We start from the raw sequence: 15,701 nt of genomic DNA, 5'->3' as shown, positions 1-15,701 counted from the left end.
CACTGGGAACATCAACACAATTAAGTCTATTTTAAACTGAGCTGAATAAATGATTTATTTGTGTGAAAGTTGTTTCCTTAAAATTGTGCCAATTCATATCTACGTAGAGGAGTTCTCAAAAAGCACCAGGTATTTTCAAACGACACTTACTTTAGAAGTGTCACAAACATTTCACATCTGAGGATTGATGTCTGGCACTTGTATAATACATTTTCCACCTCCAGTACTGTTCTGCTGTGCTGTTTCTTACTGCAAAGGAATTATACACCAGATACAGAGCTCCTGAAGAATGTTTTCTTCAGGCACATTTTGTTAGAATAAGTAGGTACTTAGTAGGTGTGCTCTCAGGGGTGCACTATATATTAAACGATTTTTATTCTGGTGTATATAAGGCCTAATTATTCTAGGTCAGTCTACACTTCTCTATTTGTGCTGTCCTTGGGAAGTTGAAGCAGAAGTGGCCTCCACACATTCCAACTCAACCCTTTCTATTGGTAACTTGTACTTTATCTTTTATTCATGTATCATCGGTTATCACGTGTTCTATCAGTGTTCTGTGGTATTGTGCAGTTACAGTTGTTTCTGCTGGCCTGCTCGACACAGCTGCAACCTGTGCTGTTTTTCTGGTGCTCTGACCAGACCTGATATTTTTTTTCTGCAGGTGATCACTGGAGGCCACTATGATGTAGACTGTCGATTGGAGGACCCTGATGGCATAGTGCTCTACAAAGAAATGAAGAAGCAGTATGACAGCTTTACATTTACTGCTTCTAGAAATGGCACATATAAATTCTGTTTCAGCAATGAGTTCTCCACGTTCACACACAAAACCGTATACTTCGATTTCCAGGTCGGAGAGGACCCCCCTTTGTTTCCAAGTGAAAATAGAGTCACTGCACTTACTCAGGTGAGGATTGCCACCTAATAGTTTTGAACATTTAAACCAGATCGCTATACTGGACTGAGTTTTTGTTTAAACTTGTAAGTTTAAAAAATACATAGTTCTCCATCCAAAAATGTCATTGCTCTGTTTCCCCACCAAACGCCTCCGCCCCTTTCTCTTTCGGAATATGTAACAAACTACCTTACTCCTAGAGCATGGCTTTGAGGCAGAAGTGCTTTGTCAAGTCTGCACCCATTCATCAGATTTTATCCTTTTGTTAATAAATGGGCATGTATGTATGAGTAGATGAATGAAAATGTAATTAAATTCATTAGCACTGCGGTTTATCAGTCTAGGTGCAAGGTAATCTGTTTTCATAATGTCATTAGATGCTTCATAATAAACAAAACTATATTAATGGGGAAAAGGGTACAATATCTTGTTGCTATCAGTGTATACAGTTCAATAGCAAATGTTCCTTTAGCTAGCATTCTGGTAGTGGATTTTTCTGTTACTAAGAAAATGAAACTGTTCTCGATACCAAAACATTATATTCAAGATTGTGCTGATTAGTTATTCTATTAGCTGTTGGTTTGTCCTTACCCACTAAGGACGGTGTTGATAGGAGACGGACTGATAAAACTCTAACATTTTTAATTTTTTTCTTTGTTTAGTCTAGACCATATATATTATAGTCTTGAGTAATCTGTTTTAGCTGATTACATGCACACTTTTTCAGGCTTGGAAAAAATGTGATCATGTTTATGAATGTCAAATTAGTTGTAGAGTCCTTCTTGCGTTTTCCAGATTTTGTTTGTTTGTTTGTTTTATTTTAACTGAGGGCTGCATGATTTACAGTCATACCAGGGAGTGGTCAGATTGTGTGCAGGATACAATGTAAGGTACTAGTTACCCAATAAGGATTATCATAGAGTATAATTGATTTCATAAATATTTTAAATTTCGCCCTTGGGCACGCAGGAAACGGTAGAGGAAACAACACTAAAAGTGTCTTATAGGTCCTTGTGAAAACAGCACTGTTTTACAGTAGATGAGATCCACGGAGTACTATCCTGTATTTTGGGACGCTCTCTTGACGATGTCCTAATATAAAACATCCCAACAGTGATTGGTAACTATTAGAATGAAGTGGAATTGAGAAATAATAGACCAAAAATGGAACATACACTAATGACTAAACAGTTCAGAATTATGCATTGAAGTCAATTGCTTAGAGTCTCAACACGAAACGCTTATTGGCTAGAGCAGTGGTTCTTACCATTTTGGCTTGTGTGGACCCCCCACCTGATCATTACTGGACTTGGGACCCCAACTGAGTCATGACTTGAAGTTTGGGACCCCAGCCTAAGCATTTGCGATGGTTTGAGTGGCAAAACACTCACGCACGCACACACACACACTAAAGAAACACACACACATACACTAAAGAAACACACGCACACACAAATACTAAAGAAACACACACACTCTAAAGAAACACACACACATACACTAAAGAAACACACGCACACAAATACTAAAGAAACACACACACTCTAAAGAAACAGGCATTCGTCCTACAAATACACATGATGAAATATTTTGGTTAATTCACACGCAAATATAAAAACAAAATCAAAACTTCATTTTAATGGGACGATTGAAGCTTTTCTAAATTCGGTTTTTATATTCTGTTTGATGCACTTGCACTACTCCCGCACTCAAATTGAGAAAGCTAACTTACTTTTTAGCCTCACATTTCAAGTTCTTTCACATAGACAGAACTTTTTAAATGTTTTAATTTTCCATTTTTCCTCAGCGGTCCCCAGACTACAGGTTAAGAAACACTAGTCTAGAGGACCTAAACAATCTTTTGGGGGGAAATAAAACTTTGCAAAGATCTATAAGAGACTTTCAGTGTTGTTTATTCCATTCTTTCTTCAGTGCTCGACTGCAACATTTATAATCTGGATTGTTCTTTGAGGGGTGTTGCGGGAGCTGCTGCTCCCTTCCAGAGCACCATGCAATTTATTCATAAGTCTGTTTACTTTTATTTAATGTGTATAAAACATGCACGTGCTCTGAGTTTTACCCAACCACTCTTGATTGCTCGTTCTTGATTTTATCTATGTTTACTGTGGGTTGTGATTTTTTTTTTTTTTTTTTTTTTTGCAGTTATCTGCCAAAGTTTGGCATGATTGCTCAATCGGAAGGGCCCGGATACGGGCATTTATGAGGTAGATCATAGAACTTGAATTTATTTTCATTTGTTTTTGCTATTTCGGTATCCTCACTCAGTCCATAAGTTGTTGCTTTTGTTAACTTTAGGTTTCAGGTTAATGCTCACCCCAAATTTTATACCTCTTTGTATGGAATTGTGTACGTCAGCCACACACTGTAAACATTAAGGGCTTGTGTGTTAGAATGTGCAACTAATAATAAGACTTCTTTGAATGATCACATACCTAGCACTGTTGCCTTCATTATTTTGTGTGTCTGCTTCAGTCTTCTGAATTAAGATCTTTACCAATGCCCTTAGTAGAGTAGAAAGCATAAATCTGTAACATCCCAAATATTTGCTTGTGCAGGTCAGTTAGTTTGTTGGTTTTGTAGCATTGTAATGTTTTTCTTCAGCTCTTGCACATCACCAGCACTCTGGTTTCCTAGTGTTGGGTGGCTAGCCTAGTACTACAGGAGTTTAATTTGCTTATTTTGCTGCAGAGGTGGGTCTCAAAAGGGTTGACTAATCCTACAACCCCGATCTAAAACATTAGGCTCTACATATAAATGTGTTATTTAGCAAGAGGTATTAGAGAGGCGTGCCTCTGCCTGCACCTCAGTGCTTCAGTTAGTGAAAGGAAGCAGTTAGGCCTGTCTGTCCACAGGAGCAGGGTTCTGAGAACACGCCCTCAATGCTACAGGGGATAGACTGGTGCAGTAGCCAACATGTTTACCTGCACCAGCAGTAGAGACACCCCTTGCACAGGTGAAATATTTCTCACTCTGTACACATAGTGCACCCATCTCTCACCTGTTACTAAGTATAGTGGTGCTTCTCACTTGCCAAAAATATCTGCGCTACTGCCACCTGACGATCAGTCTATCATCCTGCTGGCTATCATCTCGCTCAGTGCAGACACCAAAGCTATCTTTCACCTGTCTTAGACATCAGAGTTTCCTCCCCTCTTTTTCAGACTGCAGGGCTATCCCAGACTGGTTGTCTTCCACTCATGAGCTACGTCTCAGAATAAGCATACCTGTCTGATTATCTGCCTTCTTGTTTATTCTGTCTATCTGGGGAGAATCAGAGGACAGAAAGCATTGGGGAAAGAATCCTAGAGACATCTCTGGTAGGGTAGCGAAAAACAACCGGTCAGGGTGGCTGGCATTGGTATAGGGGACATGGGAGCCGAGGGACTCTCATGACTGAGCAACATTATACCGGGAATCAGCAGCTCAATCAGAGGGTCTTAATTGGACAAGTGTGCATTCTCATACGCACTGCGCTGTATCTCTAAGTGGTGCAGTGGACCTGCTCTGGTCTCTCCTCTGCTGTTCTTCAGGACCGAACCTGCGCAGCTGTGCTTTTTCTTTATGCACCTTTTTGTTCTCACCACTTACATCAAGAAGAATGCACTTTCCCTGCATCCTGAAGTCCCGGTTTATTTTAAGAGTGCTTTTACAAAGGAGTTTGGAGAATGTCACCACATTTGTTTTACGTGAACAACTAAACCGAGCAGAACGTTTTTTTCAGGTGCACCTCTGTCTCTTTAGGCAGTTTCTTGGACTGACCTGTAATCCGAACCAGTCACCCTCTCTTTAAATCCTTCTTCAGTGACATCAGCTGGTTCACTTGGGACCGTGGGGGAGAATGGGGTTAGTTTTTACTGTAAGTTCAGACATGGTACTTGACCTGCGCATAAACTCTGTCTAGTCCAAACAGAGTTTGAGAATTATTAGCTGGCCTCACCCTAAGGTTAGGTCAGCCGAGGGTCCATTGTAATGATTATATTGCATTGTGACAGGATCACTTGTGGAAATAAATGGTAAAAGGGAGCCCGCTTCAAAACATTTTACTGTAGCATACTGTGCTCTGTCTTTGACGATTGAATGAATCTTGTAATGTGGTCGAGGGAGCTAAAATGTTGCTGTTAGATCAAAAAGGGCAAGGTCACTGACATGGACATGTGCTTCCTCGCTTAATTTAAGCTACTTAGGTCCAGATGTAGGAAGATACCAAATTGCAAGTCGCAATTTGGAATGCAGAAAGGTGTCTCAGACACCTTCTGCAACTCTCAATGGGGTCGCAAAGACCCACCTCATTAATATTAATGAGGTGGGTCGCAATTTGCGACCCCAGTGCGAGTAGGGGCACTCACGGGGATGGGGGCCTGCTGGAGACAGCAGACCACTATGTCCGTGACTGCTTTTTAATAAAGCAGTTTTTTTTTTTCCAAAGTGCAACCCGTTTTCCTTAAAGGAAAACGAGCTGCACTTTGGGAAAAAAAAAAAAAACCTTTAGTTTCGGTATTTTTCAGGGCAGGTAGTGGTCCATGGGACCACTGCCTGCTCTGAAAAACTATTTTTTTTTTCCAGACACAAAGGGGAAGGGGTCCCATGGGGACCCCTTCCCGTTTGCGCCTGGGTTACCATCCACTTCAAGTGGATGGTAACTGCGCTTTCATTTGAGACCGCTTTCGCGGTCGCAAATGAAAATGAATAGCATTGCGAGTCGCAAATAGGAAGGGAACACCCCTTCCTATTTGCGAGTCGGAAATGCATTTTGTGAGTCGGATCGACTCGCAAAATGCCTTTCTGCATTCCGGTGAGGCTTTTGCGACTCGCAAAGGGCGTTTTTCACCGTTTGCGAGTCGCAAAACCCTTGCTACATCTGGCCCTAGTATCGTTCTTGTTTTGCTGCAGAGTCTGAGCTTCCAATCTGCACTGATTGAGCAGATCACTTTCCTCCAATGCTGCTCCATGGAGCCGGGTAAGAAATGTTTGAGACAGGTCCATGGTGTGTACAGTTTAGTGGTCCCAGTGTTACTTTTTTATTAGCAGTGACCACTGTGTTCTTGAACTTAATTGGCACCAGACCGTCAACTAATGAAGTTGATTTTTCAAAAGCTGACTAGTGCTGTACAGCCATTGAGGTGTTCTTTTCGAAACTCTGAAAATGGAGATCTGCATTACAAAGACACCCTTTAACTTGTCTAAAATGTTTGGCACCCTTGTTCCTTTTAGCTCGAGTGAAACCTCCCTTATGTCCCACCCACCTGCTACCTTTTGTAGGTCAGGTCTGGTATATTTCCTGTCCCACCCAAACAATAATGATTCTTGATTTCTTTGTATTTTTCCAGATCGTGGTTTTCTTGGTTGTAGGGTATACATTTTCACATGCCGGCATTCTGTTCTTCTACCTACGTTTTGAAATTAGTTTCTTTGGAGATCTACTCCTGTTCTTGTGTATCCTGGGCGTCTGAGATCATGTTACCTGACCTGATTTTGGTTAGTTAACTGCTACAGTTACTACTTAACCCCTTTAATTGTTTATAGGTGGCAGCAAACCTATAAGTTATAATTTTGTCTTTATATTTTTAGTGTGTGGAACACAACTGCTGTTACCATAAGATATACTAAGTCGGTGGATTGGTATTCAAAACAAACTTTCTTCCACTAGTTCCCTTACTTTATACTTTCCCTCTCAACAGTTTGCAGCAGTCGAAAATTATGGAGAACAATTAAAGTGCTATTCAAAGATAAAACCTAGGCCATTGCTTTGCATGCAAAGTGAACCCTTCTTCCAGTGTAATTGCATTTTGATCTTTGTGCACAGCAAGACGATTAGAAACAATGGTTTCATTGTAGTCATATTTTCGTTACTGTATCCATTCAGGAATAAGACTCGAGATGACAAAATTCCAGGATGGCGTTGATTCTTTAAAATAGGACTTTGGTAACACTCAGTCGAGGTTCTAATCTGGAAATAAATCAAGTAAGCTGAACAAAAGACTTTCAATTAAAACAATTCAGTGAAGTCTTAACAGTTCATTCTAGGAGAAAAGAGGGTAAAAAAGGATAGGAGTTTTCAAATATAACTAAAAACTAGGATCCAGGCTGTATATTGCCATCGAAATGTTTGTAAGGTGTAACATTTGACCCCACTTGAAACTTTTGCTGTATATTCAATGATGATTTCGGTTTTGCTGCACATGACTAATAATTCTTAAATACCTTGCTACCATGCTACTTCACCACATAAATACCTCAATATCTTGCAGTACAAAGATACAAAACCAGTGTGTGTTATCCATCCTTATTAAAAAGCAATCTGAAACCTATCCGAACCCTCACCCCGCACATTTTCAGAAATGTTTTCTTTAAGTTCTCCCCCAGGCAGTCTTACCTCGTTACTCACATCCGCACTAAGGGCTGCTGATAGTTTCCCATCAGCCTAATTTATACCTCACTTTCTTACCTGCTTGAGTTAATTCAAGAGCAGATTCATCGTCTCCTGCTTTCCTGTGCTAGAGATTGTTACATTGGCGTGTTGCTTTACAAGTCAGCTCTATAATTGTAATCGGTCTTTGTTTCAGGGACCAAAGCTATTGACAAACCTTATGCCTCTGCTCGGTTCAGTTGTGCAGGAGATAAAAACGGACTATCAGGTGTCAGAGGCCTGTGGCAAAGGAAATACAAATAATATTGATAAAAGTGTGACTCAAGCTCCTACAGTGTCCCTCTGATGGTTTCTGCATGAAACTGCACAAGGTAACAAAAGAGTAAGCATACCGGGTAAACAAGACAGATGAAAACCAGCCTAGAAAATAATTAAAATCCAGTATGTGCCAGATAAAAGACTTATAACACTGATCCTTAAGGGGGTGTATGCTGAAAGGCATGACGCTTCATTTAGTTTGTTTGCAGCTTAGCACATTTCACATTAGTAAATTTCTCTTACGCATCCACAATACGAAACACAAGAACAGGCATCTTTTGGAGAGATGTTGTAAAAGGTAACTGAGACCACATTCACGCAGGACGAGAAACTGCCTTTTTTGTGAACTGTGATTACACACAGTCCTCAAAGATCTTAACAGCTGGGACTGAAAACCTCCAAAGGTAGACAAGGAGTGGAAGATGAATAGTGCTCAGCAGGAAACAAGGGGACATTTACATGAATACCTGGCAGGAATCAAGCAGACAACACACGTGGATCTAATTAATCGAGGGTTGGAAAATGACATACTAGGGTTTGGAAAGGAAGGACTGAGAAAAGTAAATTCAGTGACTGAAATGAACCTTAAAACATTGCTACACAGAAAACCTACCTGGTACAAGGGATAGCAAGCATTTGCATTGCAATAGCTCTCACATTTGCTTGGGTTAGAGCTACTGGCATTGTAAATTCATAACTGGACTTTTCGTGCCACATAAATTAGTCAACTCAGTCTCATAAGTCCGTCTTTTCCTGCCATACAATTCCGCTAGCCCTGCATATAACTAAAGCACTTCCATTTACCTTCTTCCTCTATCTGCAGCGAACAATGAAAATGTAGCCATTTTGTATTCTAATTGAAATCTGCAATGCTAATTCCAATAGAATACCAGTCTCACCACCCCACCATCAGATTTGCTGGCTAAAACAATTCCCTAAAAAAGACACAAGACAGCCACAGAGGTGAAATAAGCTAGAGGCTTCACACAAACGTATCAAGAATGTTCTAACAGTCATCATGTAATAAGGGTGTTAAGTTGGCCTGAGTCATGGTCCTAATTGTAATAAGGAGAAATTATTAAAACATATACAATTATCGTATAAACCTTTATCAGAAATAAACTTTGAGCATTAGACTGTAATTCTCAAAACAGCCCCTAGAGGGAACCATAACAAACCTATCATTTGTAAGAAATATGGTCATGCAACCATATTGTTAGCCCCTAGAGGGCATAACCCCATGAAAAAAAACAGGAGAAAGTAATGCTCTGTAACCATATACTTAGCCCCTAGAGGGCGTTTTTAGGGCTAGCAGGTGTACTGCAATGATATTACAAACAATGCCCTTAAAACAAAACTTCTCCCAGCTGTAAAACAAATGTTCTAGCCATGAGAAAGCTTAGACACTGAATGGTGGGAGGGATTATTATTTTGGGGTTCCCACTAATCTGGCGTGGGGACCCAGAGATGATGTACACAGAGCATTTTGAAGGTGCTTCCATTGTCCTAGGACCACCACAGGCTGAGTTACGAGCAAAAATGTTGTGTAAAATGAATGCCCTGCCAAGCATTATAGAGCAAGTTTTGGTGCCGCAAATATTCTAGTATGTTGACTGCAATGCTCAGAACAGCCCCTAGACGACACCACAATAAAAATAGCATTTGGAAGGAACATGGCCATGTAACCATACAGTCAGCCCTTAGAGAACATAACCATATGAAAATAATGGGAGCAGTTAATGCAATGTAACCATATATGTAGTCCCTAGAGGGCATAGTGCATTACCCATTTTCAAAGCTAGCCTACTTATTGCAATGATATTACAAACAAGGCCTATAAAACATAACTTCTCCCAGAAACACCTAAAGCATTTACCAATTTCAATTGTTTTAAGGGGAGAGTCATAAGAAATTCCTCTGATTAGGTAACTGAACAATGTGACCAGCGCTCCAGTGCCACCAATCAAGTTCACACTGTTGTGCCTGTTCGCGCTGTGAGCACCATGGCCGCTATGCAGCATGAATGGAAGACACAAAAAATAGTTCGGCTACGCTAAAGTATATCGGCTATTGTCCAATAATCCATGTAACAGGGGCAGTCTCCAAGACGTGACAAAAACAGCCTCAAGGTGGGACAAACATAAAACATTTACCAATGACATCAAGTGATTTTTGAAAGTCAAGCCCAGGAACGAAGGAAAGTGATGGGCGTGGTTAAAAGCCCACAGTACTTAAAACAGTTCAAAGCACTTGCGCACTCGACCTAAAAAGCACAGCTAAACTGTCCTAATTGGAGATAGAAGACTGCACTGCTTAACAGTCATACACTGTTCTGGCACCGGAACCATTAATTGGCTTCAATATGGAGCTAGCTCAGAAAACTATCAAATGCTTCAGCACAGAGGATCCCTGAAACGGCAACACTGCTTTAATAAACGTTTCGGACTGATACAAACAAAGGCTTAAAAGAGATTTCTAATGATTCTATGCCTCAAGAGACTGCCAGCAACAGGTTGCTTATTCAGTTTACTATCCTTGGCCTGTGAGGGTTGAGACAAAGCTGGCTTTTAGTCTTTTGAAGTTAACACCTTCACTAAGCCTGATATGGACATGGAATGGTTAGTCCTCAGTATTTTCTAAGAGCTTTGAAATAGGTACAGGCATAAGTCATGAGGCAAGTGAGCATAGTTAAACATTGGAAGTTTTGCAGGCATGCTGTCTAGTAACCATTACAAGTTCACTTGAAACAATTCAGGAGTGGTTTTACCCAGCATGGTTTTTGTCTTTTTTTCTTCTCAAGGCAGAAAACATATTTGCAGTCTAGATTATTCAACAGTGATGTTCCTCAAACAAATGTCATTCTTGACACCGGTTTCCAAGTTTTTCGGAGACTAAATGTTTCAGGTATCTGAAGTCTACTTACAACGTAGCTATCTTGTCTTTACTACTCCTAAGCGCAACATTATACGGTGTCTTGATTAGATCTTGTACAGATTCAAAACATACATAATCATACAGTGCATTCACATTTCATCATATCTTAATATCACCCTGTATAGTAAACTGTACCATGACACTGCACGTATGTTTTGCATGTTATACTTGATGTATTTTGTAAAGCATTCTAACAGTGAAGCTACTTGGCATGCAGTTGGTAAACATGAACATAATATAATTTCGGACATAATAATGAAAAAGCCACCTTGCTTATCCTAGTTAATCTGTAATGACCATTTTTTAAAAACTTTGGTTGCTTCATCAGAGAAAGCCATGCCTCCTCTCTTACATTACATATTGGGGCAACAACTAACAGATCTTTCTGTAACAATCTGAGCTGGTGGTTATCTGCACCCAGTGTTACCCTTGCAGCGTGGCCAAATCATACACAAATAGATATTGAGTCAGTGTAGCAGTGGCATTTTTACCTGTTGTAAAGGGTAAAGCATGTCTGTTGGAGGCCCAGAAAGATATTGGTGTTCTAATCCAGATGAGACTATGTCAATGTGTAGTCACATATTGAGAGGTTGTAGTGGACCAAATCCTGAGGAGTTTGAGGTGGAAAATTGGAATCTGCCTCTCCAGAGTCTCTTGCTCATCCTGGATCAGTATGAGGTTTGCAACTGCACCAGAAATCGGTGGACAGAGTTCCATTTGGGCCAGCCAGAAGCAGACATTCTACAACGGGTGTTGTATGTCGGTGGGCAGAAGCTCTATTTTGTCTGGGCTTAACTTTAAAACGTTTTACCAGCATCCAACACGTAAAGGTTGTTAAATAAAAGCTAAAGTTTGACAGGTGGTGCCTAGAAGCAGAATCTTACTTGTTGATCTAAAGATCACCTAGGTGTCTTTCCAGTGCAAACAGAATTGTCCCGATATTATATGTGAAAGTGAGGCCAAGGCAGAAAGAGCTAAAATTATTTAGATGGTGCCCTTTAGCAACAAGATTGCTTCAAAGAAATCTAGCACAATAGCATGGCTGACACCACTGAAAAGATCAACACTCCAGTACCTCTGCCATCTACCTCTCATTTGTGGTCCCCTAAAATTAAAGTTTCAATGCTGCTCGCAAGCTGGATCCCTGTTAGTAAAAATTTCAGCATGATTTGGTGAAGCTTGGACTTACTCCCTGACCACCACCTTCCCAGCAACATAGTGGAGGAAGGCAGCAGGGATTTAGGTCTTTAATTGCTTAGATCAGAGGGCTTTCGGGAAAGCTTTTTCAGCAGGGGCTTTGGACACTATCCAAGACCACTCTTGTGATAATATCACTGACTATACAGAGCTGCTGAAAAGGAGTGCCACATCACTTAAGCCATACAAGTAATGCTTTTAAACATCTTTGCCAGAAGATAATCTTTGGGTGAATTGGAGGATGACTCCTCTAAATTAAATTCCTTTAAGCAGCTTCTAATAGAGCTTTACATTTGGTGAGTAACTTGAGGCAGGAAGGCTAGTTTTACCCCAGGATCATGAGGTTTCCCAGCAGGCTTCGAACAATAGACAAACATAATTTGATTAGTTAGCTTTGTCAAAAAGAGCACGCTTTAAGCCCTGTTCTATTGCAGAGTGTCAGGCTATTTGAGAAGTCTTTGGCTTTTGAATTTAATCCGTATTCTTAATAGTTCTTAGATGTGTTTGAGGCATTAGATTGCTCTTTAGAGTCATATGCTCATTTTCGTTCACGCTATGTAGATTTTCAGACCATCATTATGAGTGTGGCAGTCTTAAGACCGCCACACACTCGGTGGCGGTCAGACTACCGCCAAAGTGACGGTTCGACCTCCACATTGCGTCTGTGGCAAAAGCGCCACGGTCGGACCGCCGGCACTGCCACTTTTAGGTCGGCCGGCAGTCTTAATCCACCAGGGTAGCGCTGCCCTGGGGATTACGACCCCCCATGTCCGCCAGCTTTTGTATGGTGGTTCCACTGCCATGCAAAGGCAGGCGGAGACTGGGTGCTGACAGTCTGTCGCTGGACAGCCCTGTCGCGCTTTTCACTGCCTGAATTACAGGCAGTGAAAAAAGCAACTGGTGCTGTTGCGCCCAACACACCGCAACATTGTCGCCTGCATGATCACGAACCAGTGTCAGTGTTGTGGTGAGTTTCCCGCTGGGCCAGCTGGAAACTTGTAATAGGGCCAGCGGGCAGAAAACCGGAGTGGCTGTCTTCATGCCCAAAGAGTTTGCCGGGCGGCATCTGCTGCCCGCCAAGCTCATAATGAGGCCCTCAGTGTGAAATGTTATGGGCTCTCAAACTAGAATAATGGGTTCTCCTCCAGACTCTTTGTGCTGTGTGCACTTATGCTTTACAGAGTACCAACAAGAATGAAAAGGACAGTTTTTTTTGTTTTGTTACGGTGATCTGAGAGAGAACCTTGCTTGTAGATAAAAGCATGTGATCTAATACATCCAGTCGTGCTGATAATGATCCTAGAGTCTGCTGTCCATCCCAGTGAGTGTGGCAGTGTTTTTCTTTGGGTTAAGACGTGGAGATGGTGAGAAGCTTTATTGTCCATATACAGTGCTTTCGAATTACAGTCAAATGCTTAATACTTATGTGGCAATGTGGACATTGCTTTCTGAAAACTGATTTGAAGGGGAACCTCAAGATGGTCTAACTTGGAAACTGGGATAGGTACACTAAACGCCAGGAGAGAGCTGGCTGTAAGCATAAAACCAAATTTAATTTGACTAAAATGTCCTCTGTAGTACATTGACATTTTGATCCGAATGTTCTACATAGCAGTGACAATGCTACTTTGAGGGTGGGTTGTATAGTTTTTAGAAAATGTGAACCACTTGTGTTTATGAGACTGCCAAAGACAATCCTATTTGTATGAGAGTACATTTCACTGTGTAATAAATGGAACATAACCAGGCATGAGAATAAACATTTATAGCCTACTGAAGCAGTGTTCGAGTTAAAAGATGTTCTTGCGGTATCTGTACCTCTGTGGGCATGGTTTGAATGGCACACCTCTTTATAAAATTAAGGCAAAAGGGGTGGGTATGCACAATTGCCCATAGACTTCATTAATGGCCGATAGGATTCCTTAGAAGGCCACTGATCTTCTCATGGTATTTGTAATGGAACCATTTTAGTCCAGTAAGGGCATATTCAGATTGTGAAGTGAATAGTGGATTAGGTTTTTATTTTTTTCTAAACCACTATCCCCAGAAGGTCATTGAGTATCAGTTGTAGTATGGTGTAGGGGCCTTCATGAACCATTCATAGAGGAATTGGTTGCCTCTGGTCTTCCCCCTAGAGATGACAGTCTCTTATTTCCTCCACACTAAGGCCTTTCCTAGAATTTGGGCCATGTGCACTCACAAACGTTTTTCCGGTGGCCCAAAAATGTGCTATGTGGTGTGACTGAAGGGTCACTTTGATGCCAGCATGGTGGCAGTGAGGCTATGGAGGCAGTTGTTTAAGGTGGGCGTAGAGGAAGCAAAGCATATACAACTAAAGGTTGAATTGCACATTATGAAACCAGAAAACCTGGGAAATTCCTGGCTTCCCCACTTGACCAAATTGTGTAATCCTAGGCAGTTTTCTTTTCTTTGTCTCCTTTTTCTTCATTATCCCGTCTAAGAGGCCTCGAAATACATAATTTCAGGATGTGCACTCTAAAACTATAATAAACTACATATATAAATATAATAAACTAAAACTACAATCAGGACCATTGGAATTATGTGATTGTGCAGCATTTTTTCTTAGTTAAGGCTTGCCTCATAACCCATTATTTGCTGCATAATCTGCAAATTTTAACATCTTTTTTTCCTTTTTTTTTTCTGGCTCAAACGGTTCAAAACTTATTAAGAACGCAGCAACACGTATTGCCGTGCAGTAGGAGGCTCTTTATTAAGGTTGTCTGGTCACCTTCCTGTTACTTATTGCTATGTTTGGGTGTTAAAATGGTATTAATAAGGTGTAACCTATGCCCAGACAGTGTTAACAAGTGTAAAAATGCCAAAATAATGAAGTAATACTATCACAAAATGTATTGCGCCACGCTGCATAATTTGCCTTTTCTAGCTGCAGAATATAGGTAACCCTACTGCATAATTTGGCCATCCCTACCACATAACTTCAAAAACTCCTTCCCCCCCCAACCTCACCCCCCTCCCAAACTCTGTTGTCCATGGATGAGAGCTACCCAGGCCACCCAGAGGGTGCACATAACACTTGACTTGCCTCTTAGTTCACTACTTGCATTGTTGCCAGGTTGGGGTGAAGGATGAATGTTTCTAAGTTCATGTTTGTAAACCATCACCTTAACAAAGTAGTTCTGGATGCATCTGATGTAGTAAAAGGAAACTCTTCTGCGTGTTAATGAAATACAAGAGACATTATCATATTGAGGGGTGTGGAATTTAATAAAATATCTATGTGACCATGAGACAGGTTGCTTCATAAATCTCCTTGCCTTGAATAAAAAAAATCCACTTGTCCCGTTGGTGCCAAGTAGTGTGTTGCCAAATTATGTTAGCTAACTCACTATATAGAAACTCTGATAATAGCCTCCCTGATTATGCCAGGACTCATGCTTTATTAGGGTTTGAATACTATCAATTCCCTTATTTTGCCACCTTTCCGCAGGTCTTCATACTGTGGATGGAGGTAGTGTCCAGCAACAGTTCCAGTTGGAATGCCCATTTAAATCTGTGCAAACCTACGCACGTGTTTTAGGGGTATTCACCAGCTTTTCTTGAATCTTTTCCCATACTGAGAAAGGTTGAAAATTTACTCCTGACAAGGGTAGAAGTAAAACTTCTTCCAAGGATGTGAAAAAAAGTGGTTGGAGGGAAAGTAAACTTATAAACATGCAACATGTTTTCGCATGAGCAAATTAACACCTGCATATCTGCTTGTGCTAAAACTCAGTTCTGAAATATTTTCTAGGAATACTCTTTCCTGGCCTACGTTTGTAAATTCTTGTGAATTAATGAACGCCATAAATCAGCATTAATGCAAGGGTAAATACCATGGGTGCGCTTTTTTGACTTTAAGAATTGTGCTTTGCATTAACCAAGACCTTTTCTTTTTATTAAAATTCTATCTCTCTCTGTTACATCTATCTGCTGGCTTCACTGGGA

The 15,701-nt window shown here is 40.8% G+C and overlaps 1 protein-coding gene across 2 annotated transcripts in view; it reads left to right on the top strand.

Moving 5' to 3' along the window:
- The window catches only part of TMED7 (transmembrane p24 trafficking protein 7), a 45,453-nt gene that overhangs the window by 11,882 nt on the left and 17,870 nt on the right, over positions 1-15,701 (top strand). For both annotated transcript variants that reach the window (XM_069226589.1, XM_069226597.1), the window contains exon 3: positions 662-907. In XM_069226589.1, the coding sequence (XP_069082690.1) occupies positions 662-907 (246 nt within the window). The remainder of the gene's footprint in view (positions 1-661; positions 908-15,701) is intronic.

This window comes from Pleurodeles waltl, chromosome 1_1 (genome assembly GCF_031143425.1).
Source record: "Pleurodeles waltl isolate 20211129_DDA chromosome 1_1, aPleWal1.hap1.20221129, whole genome shotgun sequence".
Classification (NCBI taxonomy): Eukaryota; Metazoa; Chordata; class Amphibia; order Caudata; family Salamandridae; genus Pleurodeles; species Pleurodeles waltl.
Note: the sequence above shows the minus strand (reverse complement) of the source record. Positions and strands in the feature narration are given on the sequence as shown.